At 46.6% G+C, this 19831-nt stretch overlaps 3 protein-coding genes across 3 annotated transcripts; 2 read left to right on the forward strand and 1 right to left on the reverse strand.

The window, feature by feature from the left end:
- Positions 1 to 130: 130 nt before the first annotated feature.
- On the reverse strand, positions 131 to 6703 carry nt5dc3 (5'-nucleotidase domain containing 3). Its single transcript, XM_003967660.3, has 14 exons — positions 6317 to 6703; positions 5648 to 5832; positions 5206 to 5280; positions 5036 to 5091; positions 4848 to 4938; positions 4640 to 4777; positions 3898 to 3958; positions 3655 to 3757; positions 3343 to 3444; positions 3050 to 3131; positions 2875 to 2961; positions 1543 to 1683; positions 1390 to 1454; positions 131 to 1307 (listed from the first exon to the last, which is right to left on the reverse strand). The coding sequence occupies exons 1-14, from the start codon at positions 6576 to 6578 to the stop codon at positions 1040 to 1042; spliced, it is 1716 nt and encodes a 571-aa protein (XP_003967709.2). The 5' UTR covers positions 6579 to 6703; the 3' UTR covers positions 131 to 1039.
- A 1363-nt stretch (positions 6704 to 8066) lies between these two features.
- hsp90b1 (heat shock protein 90, beta (grp94), member 1) lies at positions 8067 to 12917 on the forward strand. The gene is made up of 18 exons (XM_003967516.3): positions 8067 to 8196; positions 8647 to 8761; positions 8991 to 9132; positions 9367 to 9483; positions 9560 to 9891; positions 9983 to 10094; positions 10203 to 10328; positions 10464 to 10580; positions 10661 to 10798; positions 10874 to 10951; positions 11025 to 11090; positions 11166 to 11435; positions 11519 to 11764; positions 11842 to 11978; positions 12063 to 12141; positions 12222 to 12377; positions 12470 to 12574; positions 12647 to 12917. Exons 1-18 carry the CDS (start codon positions 8148 to 8150, stop codon positions 12671 to 12673), a joined length of 2412 nt encoding a protein of 803 aa, XP_003967565.1. The 5' UTR covers positions 8067 to 8147; the 3' UTR covers positions 12674 to 12917.
- A 1415-nt stretch (positions 12918 to 14332) lies between these two features.
- prkar2b (protein kinase cAMP-dependent type II regulatory subunit beta) lies at positions 14333 to 19447 on the forward strand. Its single transcript, XM_003967661.2, has 11 exons — positions 14333 to 14798; positions 15440 to 15475; positions 16069 to 16121; positions 16218 to 16301; positions 16391 to 16497; positions 16601 to 16754; positions 17972 to 18073; positions 18162 to 18236; positions 18335 to 18403; positions 18480 to 18615; positions 18704 to 19447. The coding sequence occupies exons 1-11, from the start codon at positions 14522 to 14524 to the stop codon at positions 18835 to 18837; spliced, it is 1227 nt and encodes a 408-aa protein (XP_003967710.1). The 5' UTR covers positions 14333 to 14521; the 3' UTR covers positions 18838 to 19447.
- Positions 19448 to 19831: the final 384 nt, after the last annotated feature.

The raw sequence follows: 19831 nt of genomic DNA on the forward strand, positions 1-19831 counted from the left end.
GACAAAGAAGGATGAGATGAATTAGTCCTTGAAATTAAATTTCAAGTAATTAAAAACTTCTTCCTTTGGTTGTTTATTTTTTTTATTTTCCATTGAAATTCGACCCACATTTATGCAATCAGGCAAACTCTTAGCAGCATCCAAACAACCAGTTCCTTTTTTAATAAATAGTGAACGGAAATACATCAAACATTCACAGGTTTTAGCACAAAGAAGCGCACTGGTGTTTATGAGGTGCCTTTCTCCCCCCACACACAATCACGGGGATTCAAGCTTAAGTATCCAATGTGTTCTTCTCACAGTTCTCATTCCAGAATGTGTGAAATCATTTCCAGAGAATAAAAACGTCAAACGCTCTGCTGCTTTCGCAGATCAAATAGCAACACCCGCGCTAAATATAGAAATGATCCCTTCCCCTCGTTCCTCTCTGCAATAATGAGACATAGTGTGCACCCTTTGGAAAAATATACAAAGTTCTTTAAACGTAAACACTTCATTTAGGCCTATAGCACAATGTACATTCCAACATTAAAACAACTATCAGGGTTTTTGGCAGCATTTGAAATCTTAATTAAACGCAAATAGAACAATTAAGGCAACAAAGTCTGCAATGCAAACGATACATGCGAGTGTTACCGCATCATTGACATCCTTTTGTGCCGTTTTTACAGATAAGATGAACACACACTCTCTCTCACACACAGTCCATACAGCTGCAGAACGCGTGGTGTGAGTGCCCCCTATCGAACGACTTGGTAACTGCACAACACTTCCTCATTTCACGCCATCCATTCTTAAAACACACGCGCGCTCCCGTACACGCAAACATTAAAATGAACATTACATTGAGAGATCCACATCTCCCCGATGAAAATACATTGCTTTAAAGGAAAAGTTACGAGTTTATAAAATACATTACAGGTTAACATTTGCTCTTTTTGAGATAAAGCAATTTGACCAATTAGCTTAATAAAAATCAACAGTTTACATGATTGTTTTCAGCTGTGCACATTCTGAAATGCGTTGGAAAATGACACTTCTAGTCTTCCTTCTTCACATTATTGGTCACATGGAGCTGCGGGTCAGCACCGGTGCCGGCAGGACTGTGGTCTGTGAAGGGGGACTCGTGCTGCAGGGGGGTCCGGCGAGGGAAGAAGGTGTGCTGGAGGTCGTAGTTGAGCATGCAGCTGATGGAGGCCATGTAGATGTCAGCAAAGCGCGAAAGGCGACGGGAGAAGTAAGTGGGGTTGTGGTGGGTCCTGAAAAGACTCCCGAACTGCCTGTTGAAGACATCCTTGGTCTCCGTCCTGCCAGGAGGACACACTGATACATCAATACTGGTTCTGCTAAACAACCAGAACAGATTGTCTAAGCAGCCCTCTCCATTACCTCATGGTTTCCCTCTCTCTGGTCCACTCCTTGACGACAGCTTGAGATTCGGGATCACGGTGAACCTGTTGGTGTGAAAGTTCCGATCGGTTGAGAACCAAACTGTTCAGAACGGAGGCAAAAAAAAAACCTCTAAACCTCTTCCCCTCTAACCTGCATCTGCTCGATAAGCCCAGTCAGTCCCTGGGACCAGGCCACCATGTGGATGTACTGCTCTGTGTTCATGATCTTTATCTCCTTCCTCAGCTCAGGGATGATGGCACCTGTCCTCCAGCCATGCTTCAGAGTCAGATCCTGCAGGACAAAGACCAGAACCAATCTTTATTCCAAATGTACTGCAATACAACCAAAAATGAATCTGCAGCCGGAATATTGTTATAACCCCCCCCCCAAAAACACATGAAACGCACAAAAAAAGGTGTGCCAATGCTTACACACAGCCCAAAAACCTCCAACATTAACCGTGTAGTTGGTCCAAAATGGTTCCAGGACAGTGAGGACATTTATACATTTTCCTCATCTCGATTCTGCAATAAAACGGCCAGTAAAACTCAAACAAAACATGGCTCCCTCCACTCCAGCCTCTCGGCTATTCAGAGATGCTCTCCGGTCTGTTGTCTTACAGCGATGATGTCATCAGTGGCCGACGCCATCGTGCAACGTCCCATCACCAGAAATAATCAGGACATGGTGAGAGTCGGTCTCCTTGGGCTGTTGGATCTTTGTCCTCACATGCACCCTAATTAAAAGCACCTTTTATTCGCTGTGGGTGAAGGGCAGCTGTTGCATGTTGCTAGGCTACAGGTATAATAGGATAGGAGACCGGAGCTGTGGGTGGTGTGAGGAAATCTTCCCATATTTAAGGCGAGTCAGTGAATGCTTCCCAGATGCAGCGTGACAGGATACACATGTCAAGGATGAATCTCTACGGTGTGAATCAAACGTGGAAAATCTGCAGAGATTCTTTTTTTCTTTTCTGTGATGAATCTATTTTATCATGCTGGCGACGTGAAGGAGGTGTAAGGGGTTTGTTGGTGGGTGGGAATATCTCAGAGCATCCAATGGTGGATCTTTGAACGTGCTTCTACTTAGACGAGACCATTTAAGGTCTTGGATGCTGGGTCCACGTGACCAGGCTCCACTGGGCAGACTGGATGACATTCAGCTCATCTTTGATTACTCTTGAGGCGTCGCGCGATCATAAAGACTTCTGATTAAGACATCTTCACTCTCCTGAAACATCTCTGCTTCGGCTCATGACGCCTCCATCACAGTCAGGGGACACAGACACTAATAAATGTAGAGCTGTGACTCTGGCCCAGTGCTATTGTATCCACACAATAACTCACTTAGTGCTTATATACCGCAATAATATACAGAGTTGAGTTAAAATAGTTGTTGAAATAAAGCATTCCTCATTACCCATCTGATACTCCTTTATACAACAGTTGTTTGTGCATTTATATCATGACAGAAGGTGCTTACTGCCAAGTCGCTGTAGATGTGATCGCCAAAGTAAAGCACTTTGGATCCTCTCCAGCCGGTGAGTCTCAGGAACTCATAAAGGTTTCCCTACAGTGAACAAATACGCACAATAAAAGTTAAACAACCGTGTACGATTTCAGCCCTCTGATGAAGTGTCTTTATCGACTCCTGCTACCTGTTGGTAAATCTTTCCCTTTTCCAACCTGTGAATCCTATCCCAAAGCAAAGCGCCTTTGTCTGTCACTCTCCTGAAAGGCCTGTTGAAGACATACACATTCAGTAAATTATTACAATATTGACAGTTTCCTGAAACAAATGCAAACTGGTGCAGTTCCAAAGGTACAATAGAAAAAAAATTAAATCTTAAAATAAGCTGCTTGAAGCTCACGTCACTTCCAGTAACACTATTAACTGTAGTTAGTGCGACCCCTAGCGGCATAAGAGCTGCACTACACGACACAAACTCACTTCCTCCTGTCATTGAAGAATCCAGGTTTATCAGCCTGAACAATTACAACGTCAAACAGCTCCCTCCAGTCCTTCCCCACAATGTAGGTCATCCCTCTGTCACTGTAAGGGATAAAAGATCACAGAGTCAGCAGATAAGTGTTTGGCACTTGGGTGATTGAGTGGTTAAAGGTACAGACAAATTAAACCTGGCATGAATCTTAAATACATTATTGCACCACACAGCAGCACTAATTGAAAATAAGCAGCCACATCCGTGATGCCTTTAATGGGTGACAAGAGCAGCCACGTGCTGTGTCTGCTCAAACTCACACAAAGTCCAACGGGCTGTTGGTGATGAGGAACATCTTCTTTCCATGCTCTGACAGCTTCTTCAGCACGGCGTGGCTCTGCTCACCGTAGCAGATATACTTTCCTGTGGGGGGAAAAGAGAAGCGAAAGAGAAAGAGTGAAGAAGACAAAGGCACCCCGCAGAATTGTCTGCACATCAGCCGTGGTCTGCTAATCGCTTCTGTATTAGCTAAATCAGAGGGAGATAAAAGTGGGCAGAGCTACCGATATCTGCCTCCACAGCTCGGTACATGATGCCCTTGACGTGAACGTCTCTGATGGCTTCCTGGGAAGAAACAAAAAGAGGAAAGTTTCAGCAGGAAGTGTGTTAGCATTCGGCAGCAGTACTAACTCTTTGCTCTGTGTATAAATGCCTGACTCGGTTGCACAAAGAGGCACATCTTTGAATACTAATGAAAGGCACAAACCCAGAGTTCAGTTGCTCGGTATCGACAAAGTTTTCAATATTTTCAGCAGCGCAACCAATCAGGGGAGGGGGTGAGCACAGGCTCCCTTAGAAGTGGAGCCTCAAAGGGCATACTTAAAGGTGCTTTATAATATGGATTGTGGGGGGACACAAAACCCCAGGAAAGCAGCGGTGTGAAGTTTTGAAATAAATTAGGCTTCAAAGGGAGATGAAAAACTAAAGGGGGGGGGGGGTGTCCTTGAAAAGTTGTGTGAGCGGAGAGTGCGTGCAAGGACTTTTAATGACAGCAATCTATCAAAATAACAAGGTGTCAGAGTGAAGAGAAAAGCTGAAGTCAAAGAGAGAACGCAGCGCTGAGTCCTCCTCCTCCTCCTCCTCCTCCCTCTGAGGAAGCAGACACCAGAGAGCAGATGTCCCGTCCAGCTAAAATTAGACTCAGAGCTAAAATTACGAGGGTGCGCGTCTGGAGAATCGCTCAGCACACTTAGAAAAACGTGTATTTGCAGGCGGATCGAGTCTTTGTCGTTCCGCACGCTTCACCTTCACGTCTTTGTAGAGGTGCACCGGCTCATAGTCGATGTTGTGCTTCATGAAGAAGTCGTTCACGCAGGACAGAAGGGTCATCTCAGGCAGGGAGAAAATGTCCATGAACTGCTTCATGGTGTGACCGTGGGAGCTCTGCAGCACAGAGAAGCTACGTCATATTCCGCTGTCTGGTGTCGTACGTGCAGGAGGACGTGAACAACACCTTGCCGTAAAAGTCGCTCATGATCTCTAAAGGCACGTGTGAACCTTCATACATGGCGATCACTTCCTCATCGGGAACTGGATTAAGGCCCCTGTGGATGGGGACAGGATAACCTTTAACCTTCTGCAGATAAATAAAGATAACGATGATATCTACTATAGTTTAATGTGTATCATTAACAGTGTGACCTGTAGACAGTTCCCAGCTGGATGTAGTGAAAAGCATCTATCTTCATCAGCAGAGCCTGTCACAAATCCCAATTCATACCACAATAATCCACATGCTAGGCTAAAGCTACAGCTGATGCATAAAATTGGCAAAAACAACCTTTAAATTAGGCGAGTATGGGCCTTCTTACCTTCTGGACGTCATAGTGAAGTCCTCTAACGGCAAAATTAGGAATATATTCATACTTTCGCAGAGCCTCGGGGTACTGAAGGCAGGAAAAACAACAGAACATGGGAATTTAGTGGTCTCTATGACAACGAAACAGGACAGCAGGACTTCTCAATCCTGACACAACTGAGCAGCTGATCGTGTCAGGGTGCTTTTATGGTCTTCAACTTACACACAAATGCCAAAGCATGTTTACACACGCTAACACAGCAGCATTAGGACGCAGGAGAACAGATATTGGGGTTCCTAGGGGGCACTAACAGGGCTCTGACCGTACAGTTTGGGATGATTTAAAACATTTACACAAATTCCACCCATCATTAACACGTGAGATCCACAGAGCCTCCGTTTCCATGGTGATCCATGATAACTGAGCTACAGTGAACTGTCTCTTTTTAACCTACTCTCTGCTTGGAGACGAGGATGTCTCGCGCTATGTTGAAGATGAGGGTGTGCAGCTGACTGGAGTAGAAGGCCAGGGTGTAGTCATAGTCGAAGCCGTAGATCTCGATGTCCTGCAGGCTCATCTGGTTGTTGGCAAAGATGGTGTCGGGGTTGACCGAGTTGTTGGACATGACCGGGGTCATAGCTAAGAGAGGAGGCAATTCTGTCACGGGCACAAAATCTTTCATATGCACATTTTAATATTTTATCAGCAAAATTTATCAGCAGATTTTGGTTTATTAGCAGTGCTCAGCACCTGCTCTAAAATGATTCCTTTGTTGACCGATATTAAACTCATTGGTCATAATGACCAGTTTGTTATTCCAGGTAAAGTATTTTAATTTTAATAAACAGATAATTGCACAAATCAGACAATTTGGAGCTTTTAACCTCTAAATATTAATGTATTAACAATAAGTAACTGAACGACTATGTAATTAAATCAAAATCTAAGCTTTAAACCATCCCATTGATTTTCCTTTCCTGTTATTGATGCATGATATGTGGTTTATTAATATAAAAACCTCTGTATAACAATCTGTGGGGTCCATGGATGAAACAGTCCAAGGACAGACATGGAGGAGCTGAGATTTTATGGTCAACAATAACGTCTCGCCTGTTTTAAATACCTTCAGTCTGATTTTTGGTCTTATGGTAAACAGACCAGAGCTTCTCCGTCACGTCGTGGCCGTCTGAGGAGCTGCCATGAGCAGATGCCGCGAAGCTCCGGGCCGGGGGATGTTGTGGCTGCCGTGGCCCGACAGCACCAAGGTTCCGTTTCCACAGGTGCGGCCGCCGGTAGAAACCGTGCGAGGTGCACCGGAAAATGTTGGCGTGTAAACAGTCGGTGTGCTTCAGCAGCCACGACAGGCGCGGACACAAGGGCGCCATGACTCGGTTCTGCGGATGTCGGTCCGTGTAGGTCGCCCTGAACTTCCTGATGACAGCATGCAGCTAACGGGCAGCTCCGGTAAACACGGGCTGGCCCTGCGGACGGACAGTGACGTCACTTCCGCATGGACCCACGTCCCATCCGATTAGCCAATCAGATGCAGGCGCGTGTGGTCATTCGCCCCCTGCTGGCCACGGAGTTTATATACACCTGTGTAGATGCTAACAAATTAGCATCTTCAAATATTGTCTAGGGGAAAAATTCAAACATATTAACTCGACTCGTCGCATTTATTTTTATCATTTATTTGTCGAAAGTTATTTTTCAAAATTGTGGACAAATGCTTAACTAGGGCTTACAATGTTTCATATATAATAAAGAGTAAAAAAAAAAAAAAGAATTAACCAAAACTTTAAATTCATACGTTTGCAAAGAGTGCAATGAGGGGTGGATTGCTAGTTTAATGCATCTTATTTTCTATACCTCACCTTGTATTTCTCTCTATAGTTGCTGACTGAGAGGTTGAAGTTAATACAGTATATACCAAAGGTGTAATGGGTATGGAGGGCAGCTGCAACACAATGGAACGTCGTTGTAATACTTTGAAATGTCAAATTCAAAACATCTTTAATCTTTCGTGTCACCCGCTTTGCAAAACAGGGTTGGAGAAGAGGTGTCGCGCATGCGTGGTGCGGAGCGCGTCTCCCATCTCTGACTCCGTCTGGGACGGTGGTGGGCGGCTGGAGATTAGGAGCCTGACCGCTTGTGAGCGCTTTAATTCAGGGGATGATCTCACGGCAGCACCCGCTGCTCGCTGTGGACACAAACAGCAGAACGCTGCGTGCTTTCACGTCAGTCTCCAACACCGGGAAAACTCGCTATATTTGCAGTCGCCTTTGGCAGTAAAAGTTGCCAAGATTTGAAAAAACGTCCAGATTTACAGAGTAAATCGCCAACATTCTGCAAAGTTAAACGAAATCGTCGCAACAGCGCCCTCTCCTGGACAGGGACCGGAACAGCAGATCCCATCATTCATTCTTTCATTGTTTAAAGAAACAACAGATCATTCGGAGGAGTTCACGCACATTTGCGTCTAAGGTCATTGAAGTGTTTTAAACGTTATATCCTCCATGTCCACGTTTATTATGCGCACTTTAACGTAACGCAAATATTAAAAATCACGTCTCCGCCGCCAGGAAGCGTCAGCGTGTCACCGACCCTGTTGCATCAGAACAATCAAATATCGGTTTAAATGTTGACTGAGAAAGATCGGCAGCGATATGCTGATTATTTATTCCTGGCCAATGATGGCTAGACACGATTTTCGGGTTTGGAGGTATGTTGAGGCCTCTGATTGGACGACACCCGCGCGGTGCTCTGCTGTGATTGGTTGGATTGTGTGCGTGGTGCGCAGCCATTGGTCGGTTGTCACGGGTCTCGTGGAGTGGGCTCTTTTGGTGGGAGCGGTGGCTTGTCAGTCTCTCTTGTTAAGGCAGTGCTGCCTGCGCGGCTGTCCCGGCTTTTGTCTTAAGGGCTCCACTTAGACATCGTTCACTCGATTTCCCAAAATGAAACGTGTTTGGGTCATAGGCCTTTTGGTCGCCTTGTTTGCCTTCGGTGAGTAGTTGGAAAATCCCGTTTTAATTGTCTTCAACTTGAGCATTTTGGCTAGTATTTGCAAGGAAGCTAACGTCAACTTGTCCTTTCCTCAAGCATTCGTAGCTACAACTTTTACTTATCTGGTCAATTTAACTGTACGTTTAGCTCATTTCCATGTTTTGGGTTAATCGCAGTTTGTTTCGTAAAGATGTCCTATAATAGTCTTTCCAGAAGTTTCTTGCGGAAATGCTGTATGAATGAAGCCCATTTGATGCTAGCTAACCGTTATTGCTGCAAATCTACCATATCAGCTGTTAACCAAAGCTTATTTCTGATTTACTGGGATTATGTATTTAAAAAAAACCCCACACATTTCATCTAATTGGCATTCCTAAATTTCCATTTATGCTCCTGGCGTCAAGATCTCGTTCCTTAAGAATTGTGAATGACTATTTTCCTTTTTTATAGCTGCTGTAAAAGCTGACGATGATGATGATGAAGGAGTTGATGTCGATGGCACCGTAGAAGACGACCTGGGGAAAAGCAGAGATGGCTCCAGAACAGATGATGAGGTGGTGCAGAGGTGGGTCCCAGCTCTCTGCTACCGTGCACGGTGGTTGTTGAAGTCAGGAAAGCTCGACCGGACCTTTAATTACAAGGTCCACATGACACAGAGCAACACCCCAGGTGTAGTCTACTGCTGATCATGTGAAACTTAGTTTAAGTTCTATACCTCCTCTTGAACTTGGCCACTAATCTCTTTTACACGTTTGAGGCACATGAGTCTCACCTGTGTTCATCTGTTCCGCCAGGGAGGAGGAGGCCGTCCAGCTGGATGGACTGAACGCTGCCCAAATAAAGGAACTCCGAGAGAAGTCTGAAAAACACGCCTTTCAGGCTGAAGTCAACCGTATGATGAAGCTGATCATCAACTCTCTTTACAAGAACAAGGAGGTAAGCGGCTAACGCATTTCAGCTTCCATTTTATCCAGAAGAGTTCTGGCCTCGAACATGAGAAATCTCAGGGTCACGGAGCGGTTGGTCAACATTGCAGCGTGACCTGGACAAAATAATGGTTCATGGTGACATGACCTAAAGAACCATTGCATAGGAAAAAGCATAGTCTTGTTGCATCATAATGCATTAAATGAGCTAAAGTCATTAATTATTGCCTTTTTTTTCCCTCAGATCTTCCTCAGGGAGCTGATTTCCAATGCCTCCGACGCTCTTGACAAGATCCGTTTGATGTCTCTGACTGATGAGGACGCCATGGCTTCCAACGAAGAGCTGACTATCAAAATAAAAGTATGCAGGAGCACACAATGGAGATGGTTTCATCACTGATCTGGTTCTCTTTGTTAACCTTTCATTGCATTTCCAGTCTGACAAGGAGAAGAACATGCTGCACATCACTGATACTGGCATTGGAATGACCAAAGAGGAGCTGGTGAAGAACCTGGGCACCATTGCCAAGTCTGGCACCAGCGAGTTCCTCAATAAGATGACGGAGATGCAGACGGAGGGTCAGTCCACCTCGGAGCTGATTGGCCAGTTCGGTGTGGGCTTCTACTCCGCCTTCCTCGTCGCCGACAAAGTCATCGTGACGTCCAAACACAACAACGGCACTCAGCACATCTGGGAGTCGGACTCTAACCAGTTCTCCGTCATCGAGGACCCCCGCGGGGACACGCTGGGCAGAGGAACCACAATCACGTGAGTCTCCTGATACTGTTGATGCTTGTGTTCTTCTGCACATCCAACTCAGATTTCAGAGATTAAATCCTGGTTATGTGTCTGAACTCAGACTGGTCATGAAGGAGGAGGCCACAGACTATCTGGAGCTGGAGACCATCAAGAACCTGGTCAGGAAATACTCCCAGTTCATCAACTTCCCTATTTATGTCTGGGCCAGCAAGGTAATTATTGGAGACGCCTTGATGTGTAATTGACTTTGAATAATCCTTGCAGGAAGCAGATTTTGGTGGGTGTCGAATCTTATTACTGCCTTTTTAATCCCCTCTCAGACTGAGACTGTTGAAGAGCCAATTGAAGATGATTCTGAGGCCACAGAGGAACCAGAGAAAGAGGCCGAAGATGAGGCTGAGGTGGAGGAGGAAGAGGAGGACAAAGAAAAGCCAAAGACGAAGAAGGTAGGACTCGCTGTTGCTGTTCTGAAATTAGTTGCAGGGAAATGCTGGAGGCGTCAGTTAAACCTCAGAAATATCACTGAAGAAGGCAGAAGGTTCAGAGAGCCAGGCGGGTTCTTAGCTTCCTGACTGTTTCAGGTTGAGAAGACCGTCTGGGACTGGGAACTGATGAACGACATCAAACCCATCTGGCAGCGACCAGCAAAGGAGGTGGAGGAAGATGAGTACAAGGCTTTCTACAAGACCTTCTCTAAGGTCAGAACCTTGGCGGTACCGATTCAACCCTGTGTTTTAACACGCAGCCAAAGGGTGATCCAAATATTTGCTTTCAACAGGACAGCGACGATCCGCTGGCCCACATCCACTTCACAGCCGAGGGAGAGGTCACCTTCAAGTCCATCCTGTTTGTGCCCACCTCAGCGCCCCGCGGCCTGTTTGACGAATACGGCTCCAAGAAGAACGATTACATCAAGGTACGCCCACGCTAGCATCTGACGCTCCGCGCGTCCACGTCCCGTTTTCTAATTTACCGTCCGTTTGTGTCTCAGCTGTTCGTGAGGAGAGTCTTCATCACTGACGACTTCAATGACATGATGCCCAAATACCTGAACTTTGTCAAAGGAGTGGTGAGTGTTGTTCTCCGCACCTGCCATCGCCTCAGTTCTGACATTTACAATAACGGAAGTTTGGTGTTTGCAGGTCGATTCTGACGATCTTCCTCTGAACGTCTCCAGAGAAACTCTGCAGCAGCACAAGCTGCTGAAGGTCAGTTCTGCTTGTTATGGTGGGACTGCTGCCGGCTCTTCAGGACGGCTTCAAAAACCATGCGTCTCTTCCCAGGTTATCCGCAAGAAGCTGGTGCGAAAGACTTTGGACATGATCAAGAAGATCTCGACAGAGCAGTACAACGAAAAGTTCTGGAAGGAGTTTGGAACCAACATCAAGCTGGGCGTCATCGAGGACCACTCCAACAGAACCCGTCTGGCCAAGCTGCTGCGTTTCCAGACCTCCCACAGCGACACCGTCCAGGCCAGCCTGGAGGAGTATGTGGAGCGCATGAAGGAGAAGCAGGACAAGATCTACTTCATGGCCGGCACCAGCAGGAAGGAGGTCGGACTCATTTTACCGGGATGAACATCAAAAGGAGGTTTTGGTTCTAGAAATGTGACCGACCGTCCTGTTTTTGTCTGCAGGCCGAGTCTTCTCCCTTCGTAGAGAGGCTGCTGAAGAAGGGCTACGAGGTGATCTACCTGACGGAGCCTGTGGACGAGTACTGCATCCAGGCCCTGCCCGAGTTCGACGGAAAACGCTTCCAGAATGTCGCCAAGGAGGGCGTCAAATTCGACGAGAGCGAAAAGGCCAAGGAGAAGAGGGAGACCCTGGAGAAGGACTTTGAGCCTCTCACCACCTGGCTGAAGGACAAAGCCCTGAAGGACAAGGTCAGGAGATGTCACCGCTGTTGGTCTCACTGGGAGCCTCGTGGGTCCATCTGTTCTAACGCGGCGCTGCGTTTCAGATCGAGAAGGCCATCTTGTCTCAGAGGCTGACCAACTCGCCCTGCGCCCTGGTCGCCAGCCAGTACGGCTGGTCAGGAAACATGGAGAGGATCATGAAGGCACAGGCTTACCAGACGGGAAGAGACATCTCTACCAAGTGAGTAGCCACCCTGGAGCTTCTCCTCAAAACATGCGCAGAACAGTCCGAGCTGAGCTGACATGGCGACTGTTGCCCCTGCAGTTACTACGCCAGCCAGAAGAAAACGTTAGAAATCAACCCCAAACACCCCCTCATCAAGCAGATGCTCGCCAAAGTCAACGTAAGCCCGATCCCCCCCCCTTCGGAAAGTGACCCGTGCTCTTTAATTTGCATCCTGACTGCAAATGTCTCGTTCTCCAGGAGGATGCAGAGGACCAGACGGCAGAAGATCTGGCCATGGTCCTGTTTGAGACGGCGACGCTGAGGTCGGGCTACCAGCTGGCCGACACCAAGGCCTACGGGGACCGGATCGAGCGCATGCTGCGCCTCAGCATGAACGTAGCTGTGGACGAGCAGGTAACGCCGCAGCAGCTGACGGGAGCGTCGGGTCGGCACCGGCTCCATCCTGAGGATCAGCTGCCCTCTAAACCGGTGTGTTTATGCTCCAGGTGGAAGAAGAACCAGAGGAGGAACCAGCTGAGGAGGACTCTGAAGATAAGGAGGATGACTCTGAGGAAAAGGATGAAGCTGTTGATGAGGAAGATGAAGAAATGGTAAAACACCGACAAGATTTCAAGTGTGTGTGTGTGTTTTATTCTGCTGCTTCATAATTTATTTTTTTACAGATAAAAACAGACAAAGATGAACTGTGAAGCACTAAACAGAAGAGATTGTAAACCAAGGACCTGGACATGGGTCTGAGAGTTCCAGCTCCACTGTGGTTCTGTTGTGAGTGGGGGGGTCCCTGGGATGGGGTTTTTTAAGGCCAGCGTTGTTGTTTTTTTTTTTTGTTTTTTTTATTACATTCCTCACAGCTGTAAATTTGTTAATATTTAACTGCCCTGTTTATGGAAAGATCCTGTCTCTTGATCGAATAAATGTTTCCTGGAAAACAAAGTCTGAGTTGTTGTCTGAAAGAGCTGGTCATTGATTATTGATGCGAAATGAATATTTGGTTGTCAAACTAAAAATTATTGGTAGTTTTGTGCACGATTCCAGACCAAATGATCGGAAGGGATTCAAAAATGCCAGAAGTTGAACCTAAAAGTCTAACTTGTGATTCCTCCTCTTCCTCGTGTGATTATTGCTCATAAATTCCAGACCGATTTAAAAGAACTGAGATCGATTTAAGAGAACTGAGAATCGTTTCGTGCCATTTAACCGCGCGGCCGCTAGAGGGCGGTGTCCGCCACATAGTGACCACCGACGGGCCTTGTTGGCTATAAACGTGCATGACAATTGTTTAGCACAAATTATTGGATTTTAGTGGTAATGTTACAAACACGGGACACTTTCTCAGTGTTGAGACGTGTTTAGTGAGCAGTCTTAAAGCGGGACCGATGGGGTTGGTTCTGCAAATATCCACTGGTGGTCACCTCGTGCCTTGAGAGGTGAGACTGCAACATCATGACAACATTACAGGTCCGTTCACGGGCACGTGTGCTGCCATCGTCCGCCCCAGTGAGGAAAAAGGTTGTCTACTTAATGCTACGTGACAGATGTGGGCCACAGCAGGGGGAGGAGGTCTCAGAGGAATCAGAGAAGCCATTCAGACATGGCAACTAATAGCTGTTCTCTTTTGTTCCCCCTGAAGTCATCACCTGGTGCTAGAATCGCTCTTTCATTTCTCTGTGGCATCAAACTCCAGCACATGATCCAGGATGAAGGCCAGCAGCAGCTGCAGAACTGTCAGGGTCTCTGCTAACAGCCGCCGGACATAATTATCCTCAAGAATCTGCAATTTTCAGCTTAAATTCATTAGTTTCCTATGTGAGTTTGAGTTTACGCGTTTCTATCATCTGTAGTTTTCCAAAGTGTGGGTTAGAAATTATAAAAATGACTCAACACAAGCAGCAATTCCTTGATTGTCTTGCTACGTTTTAGCTGAGTTATTAACCCTGCGTTTATACTATAACTATAAATCAAATTGAAACAGATGCTAGTCTATATTTGTGGAGCTAGTTTAGAATATTTACCCTACAAAGCGCCTAGCAGCTTTATTTAGGCAGACCATTATTATACCATCTGGATTCACATTTCTTCTTTGGAGCCATTATTTCGACCCATTTTCTAATTTTGCGCGCCCGCAGAAAACACGCACAATCATTTGCACAGTTCCCCCCCCCCCCCCCCAGTCTGTATTATTATTTGATCATGGAGGTCTCGTCCCTGGCTTTTAACATCCATCTGACACATCTTCCCAGGCGTTTTCTCTCTTCCCCGCAATTTGTATTTTTGCGGCCGACTGCGCCGCCGCCGCTCACACGCAATCCCTGGATAGGTGGTTGCCATGGTTACCCGGGTCACATGCGTGGGTTTCCTGTAGCCAGAAGAAGCAGAAGATGCTCGGACCGAAAACCCACAGCCATTTTTCATTCAGGAAAAAAGAGGCGATGCGGAAGGTTTGCCTGGCAACTCCCGCCTCCCGTCTGAGCCCGCCGCGATCCTTCTAGCCTCGCCCGCACACCGCTTTTATCCGCATCCATAGACTGAAAACAGGAATGAGTATAGAAATTCCTGAAGGACTGACGGAGCTGTTACAGAGCTTTACCGTGGAAGTGTTGAGGAATCAGCCCAGGGATCTGCTCGAGTTCGCGCTGCAGTACTTCACCCAGCTGAAGGAAGACGAGAGCAAAGAGGCCCCGTTCGGCAATGACCAAAATTCGGCCCCGAGATCCGGAAAAGCGGTCAATTTCATTGACGAGGCCATGCAGATCGATTCAGAAAACGGGGAGGAGGACGACGACGACGACGACGACGACGACGAGGAATTCATTGGTAGGTTTTTTTTCCCTCCTGTGAATAGGGATGAGGGTTGATGTGGATTTTGGAGGACACGTTTGGTGATGCTCGTCACCTTGTTTCTAAGGAGGCTCTGTCATTCTCCATATATGGTCATGAAGACCGAATAATGGTCAATGACCGTGCCGATCTTCATCTTGCCTGTGTGTGTGTGTGCATGTTTCCCCCCTTCTGCACCATCGAGCATTAAAATGGGGTATTTCCACATGCTCGGCCTCCCCTCTACATCAACAGCACGGCGGAGCTGCAGCAAATGCTGCTCTGCTACGAGGCGACGCAGGATTGTTGGTTTTTTCCAACTGTGGCCATATTGGACACAATGGCCCGTGCAGCGATGCCACCAGGTGCAGAGAGTAGCATAGCAACCCAGAGCTCCATCTCAGCATCCCAATGAGTGCCGGGGTAGCGCTGTTACATAAGGACAAATGCCCCCCACATTCAGTTACAAATCCAGCCCCTGTGGCAGTTGTCACGGGCGGTGATGCTCGGGCTCTAGCTGACCCCTGTCGGCCTGCGTTGTTGTCTTGGAGTTGGCCTGTTTCCCCCTGTAAATATTTCTCTGATCCCTCTGATCCACGACTTGGGTTCAGCTAACGTGATGTTTTCTTCTTCTGCAGCCCCGGTAATAAACAGATTCTGCAGGAGAGCGTCAGGTGAGTGGCCTGTTAAGCGTCCGTGTGGAGCGTTTCCTGCTGCTGGAACTGGGGCTCGTCACATTTAGGCCCCGCTGCTTCTCCATCTGTCTTCTCTCGCTGGATTTCAAGCCTATTATACGTTGATTCGCACGGGCTTGTGAAACCAATCTGTGTCAGACCCGGTTAATAAAGTCACCGACCGACGTAGGTGGAGAGATCAGGTGGAGCTACTAATAATAACATTGAGTTCAACATTGAGCCGCATTTGACAGCGTGTCATAGCTCCATCGTGCCAGAAGAGGATTTAAAACTCTTCCAAAGGCAGAAATCGACGTCTAAGACCAAAGCTCGGACAGTATCGACGAGCATGGGACTGGTCACACGTCCTGTTTCTGCAGGAATCACCCACTAAGACGGTGTTATGACAACAGTGTTTGGTTAACACACGGGAAGGAAGCAGAAAAGTGTGTGTTTGTGTAGGAGTTATTGTACCAAACGCTCCTGAATCTCATCTGGGATCTGGAGAACGTCGCCGCCGTCGATGGCTGTTTTGGAAAAAGGAAAAAAAAACAACAGTTGCTTCTGTGTAACCTGCGTTCTGTCTCACGCAGTGTGTGCTGAGGCGTTCAATCCCGACGAAGACGAGGAGGAGAAGGAGCCGCTTGTAATTATTGCTTTTTTAAAAAAAAAAACGCTCTTTTGTTGAGAATTCAAGCGGATTCCTCCCAAACGTTTGACGGTGTTGTTCCTGGATTCGTAGGTCACGTACCCCAAAACAGACGAGCAGAGGCAGAGGCTGCAGGAGGCCTGTCGGGACATCCTCCTCTTCAAGAATCTGGATCCAGTGAGAGCTCCTCACGCGGCCCCACACTTTGTGTCGCCTTCCCTTTCTAATCCCAATGACAAATATTTGCCTGTTTCCCAACCCGACAGGAGGAGATGTCGCAGGTGCTGGACGCCATGTTTGAGAAGTTCTGCACCGAGGGGGAGCACATCATCGACCAGGACGATGAAGGGAACAACTTCTATGTCATCGAAAGGTGATTTTTAGATTTCAGCTGTTTCCTCCACTCTTTAGTTTCCGCACATTTGCATCATATTATCACCATCACCATCATTTTCCCGCATTTTCTCTTCATCCAGTGGGACCTTTAGCATTTTTGTGAAGACTGACAGCACAGAGAAGCTGGTCGGCTGCTATGACAACCGAGGCAGCTTCGGAGAACTGGCGCTGATGTACAACACCCCCAGGGCGGCTACCATAATCGCCACCTCGCCCGGAGCCCTCTGGTGCCTGGCAAGTAAACCTGAACTCTTCAGCACCGCAGTTGGTTCCAGGCTGTTTTTGTTATTACAGACGTCAGTTATGGTGATTTACCATTGACATCAACCTTGTCAGAGGCGTGCTGCTTCCTGGGCCTCCATACTTGGGCTCATTGGCCTGCGGTGTGTTCAGGGAGCACAGCTGGGACATTTGCACACGCACACGGGTTCTTTTTTAGCATGCAGAGTTAAATCTGCGGGTGAGGGCTTGAGATGTGATGCAGACCCAGTGTGCGTGCATTTAAAAGATCAGCCGCCGCCTCACTGGATGGCAGCTTGGCTGTTGTGAAACGTGGGCTGCTCATCTCTCTGGAGCCGCTGTCGTTACGAGGGGGTTTGTCCTTTCATTGCTCAAACTGCAGATGGGTGCAGGCACGCCGCACACGCGTTTTGGTTAATTTCACAGTAAAAGAAGCACAGCAGGTAAAACCGCAGGTGAGGTTCAGAACATCCTTCACAGGCTTGTGAAGGGGAACTCGCCTTAAACCACAAGAATGCGCAGAACTCATGCATGAAAATATTGAATCAAACACAAGATAACCTATGCAAAAACGGAACAGACGCGATAAAACATGCACTCCGCACGAAGGATTAACAATTATGGCTATGGTTCATGGTTATGGTTCTAATTGTTCAGGACAGACCAATCAGTTGGTTATTTATTTAAAATGAAAGGGCCTGGAGTGATTTTATATCAGCAGGGCGCTTCTGTATCCGCTGGTGCTGCTGTTGACGTTATCGGTGTGAACAGCGACTCCTGCTGGCCGAAGATCTCATTAAAAAAATAAAGTCCAACAAATGTTCGGAATCAAATGATAGTTCACCTTTAATCCCTGCAATATCATTGACTTTGATTGAATTTTATAACGTTCATACTGATGAGTATTAACTCATTTGCATGGAATATTTAACTGCAGGATTGGAAGGACAATATAAATTATATCACGCCAGATGTCACAATGGCTCAGTTTGATTCTTGCACATTATTGGAGATTCTAAATTGCCCCCTCCATGTGAGTAAATGTGTTGTGAGGTGTCTAATGGCCTGTCCAGGGGGCCTTCCATTAGAATCCAGTGCAATATGTGGCGTATGGATGGATAAAGGATGTGTACATACAATAAAGAGGGTGGCCGGAGACCACGTTGTCATCAGCAACCTAAATATTTCTTTGCTTCAAATGTGTCTTTAAGGATCGTCTGACATTCAGAAGGATCATAGTGAAGAACAATGCCAAGAAAAGGAAGATGTACGAGTCGTTCATCGAGACGTTACCACTGCTCACGTCCTTGGAGGTTCGTACTCCTGTTTATTAGTTTAAAAAGCTGCAGTTGACAATTGGATTGGAAGCTTTTAATCAGTCCAATCTGGTGTCATCCACAGCTGTCAGAGAGGATGAAGGTGGTGGACGTCATATCGTCGAAGGTGTTCAATGATTCGCAGCAGATTATCGCTCAGGTGACAACTGGATTTCACAATCTGACTAAATAATTGTGTGTTATTGTCTTTCCCCCCACATACCGAGCTGCTGTTGTGCTAATTCCTTGTTTTTTTAGGGTGATTTAGCAGATTGCTTCTACATCGTCGAGTCCGGTCAAGTTAGAATCACTATCAAAAGAAGCAGGGTAGGTCTGATGGAGTTTCACCAGTGAAACAAACACTTTCTGGAATCTGACAGTGTGACGTTTTTTTCTTTGCAAGACAAAAAAAGACCCAGAGGAAGAGGAGGTGGATATTGCGGCACTCTCGCGGGGCCAGTATTTCGGGGAGTTGGCGCTCGTGACCAACAAGCCCAGAGCTGCATCAGCTTATGCTGTGGGAAGCGTCAAATGCTTGGGTACGTTAATGCAGCTTTAGGATTGTGGCAGCTCTTCTTTCCATCTATCCTTTCCTAAAACTCCTCTGAAACCTCCCTCTTTTGGCAGTCATGGATGTTAAAGCCTTCGAGAGGTTGCTGGGTCCGTGCATGGACATCATGAAGAGGAACATCGCCAACTACGAGGAGCAGCTGGTCACCCTGTTTGGAAGTAGCACTGAAATCGAGCAACGCAGCCCGTGAGCCGCCTCAGATGGACTACGTCTGGGTGGGTTAAAGAAAATTAGGCCTGTACAGACGTTGTTCTTTTACCCCCTCCCCATAATCACTTCGAAAGCCTTTATTACAAAAAATGTGAATATATCCACCACGATATTTCTGTGTTAGGTAACTGCGACAGAGGTCTTATTTCCTTAGAAGACAGGGATCCTTTTAGAGGAGCGTTCTTAAGAACGTGCGCCAGAGCCGAGCGGCTCGAAGCTTGTCTGAATTAGATTTCTCACAGCTCTTACCTTACAAACGTGTGTATACATTTTAGGTGTCCGTGTCACCGGCATTACTTGTTTGTTTTCTTCTGCGGTGTTATATTTATGCCTACAGTATAACATAATTTATGAATTTCTAACCATCTGTTTGTTCAGATTATAGGCCAAAGCTAATCAACCACTGGATAATTGTTTTGTTGTCAAAGGAAAAAAAAAAAAAGGCTAAAACATTTGTACACATTTCTGTCCGTCGTTAAATCAGCATTAAGTCCCTCGAACAGATTTTCGTAAACCTGCAGTTGCTGAACACAGTTCCTGGGCTGCTAGCCCACAATGGAGCTTTTGCAAAAAATAAAAATAAAAAAAAACTGACAAAGACAAAGCAAACTTCAGACAGATAGCTGACAGTTTTATAAGAACACATCACACATTGCTGTACATTTTAAAACTAAATATTTACTGTATAGGCCTACTTTTGATTTGATGAATTGCCCTATAGACTGTAGTCCTTAAAGGCAATGCCGTGAGACAACTGCTTCTCCTGTGCTTTAAGGTAAAATTTGATTTGTGCTATTTATGTGTCGGTGGTTATGATTAAGGCACCCATTATTGCTGTCTACCTCAGCCAACAACTTTTACAGTTTGGAAACACATTCTGATCTCATCTGAAGAATCTAAAGTGGGTCGTCTTCTCTTCTCCTCCTGTCTTTTAAAATAAACACTCGACGTCTTCTGTGGTTTACTGCAGTTTA

This window comes from Takifugu rubripes, chromosome 9 (genome assembly GCF_901000725.2).
Source record: "Takifugu rubripes chromosome 9, fTakRub1.2, whole genome shotgun sequence".
NCBI classification, from domain to species: Eukaryota; Metazoa; Chordata; class Actinopteri; order Tetraodontiformes; family Tetraodontidae; genus Takifugu; species Takifugu rubripes.

What these genes read in the sequence shown, in the direction of transcription:
- nt5dc3 (XM_003967660.3), bottom strand. Translation starts at nt 6,578, where the DNA reads ATGGCGCCCTTGTGTCCGCGCCTGTCGTGGCTGCTGAAGCACACCGAC. An exon ending in ACATCTACAGCGACTTGGCA is followed by an intron (nt 1,684 to 2,874) that starts GTAAGCACCTTC and finishes TTTGTCCTGCAG; the next exon opens with GATCTGACTCTGAAGCATGG. An exon ending in AGAGAGAGGGAAACCATGAG is followed by an intron (nt 1,308 to 1,389) that starts GTAATGGAGAGG and finishes TCCTCCTGGCAG; the next exon opens with GACGGAGACCAAGGATGTCT.
- hsp90b1 (XM_003967516.3), top strand. Translation starts at nt 8,148, where the DNA reads ATGAAACGTGTTTGGGTCATAGGCCTTTTGGTCGCCTTGTTTGCCTTC. An exon ending in AAAAGCCAAAGACGAAGAAG is followed by an intron (nt 10,329 to 10,463) that starts GTAGGACTCGCT and finishes TGACTGTTTCAG; the next exon opens with GTTGAGAAGACCGTCTGGGA. An exon ending in CCGGCACCAGCAGGAAGGAG is followed by an intron (nt 11,436 to 11,518) that starts GTCGGACTCATT and finishes TTTTGTCTGCAG; the next exon opens with GCCGAGTCTTCTCCCTTCGT.
- prkar2b (XM_003967661.2), top strand. Translation starts at nt 14,522, where the DNA reads ATGAGTATAGAAATTCCTGAAGGACTGACGGAGCTGTTACAGAGCTTT. An exon ending in AGGAGGAGAAGGAGCCGCTT is followed by an intron (nt 16,122 to 16,217) that starts GTAATTATTGCT and finishes CTGGATTCGTAG; the next exon opens with GTCACGTACCCCAAAACAGA. An exon ending in GGGAAGCGTCAAATGCTTGG is followed by an intron (nt 18,616 to 18,703) that starts GTACGTTAATGC and finishes CTCTTTTGGCAG; the next exon opens with TCATGGATGTTAAAGCCTTC.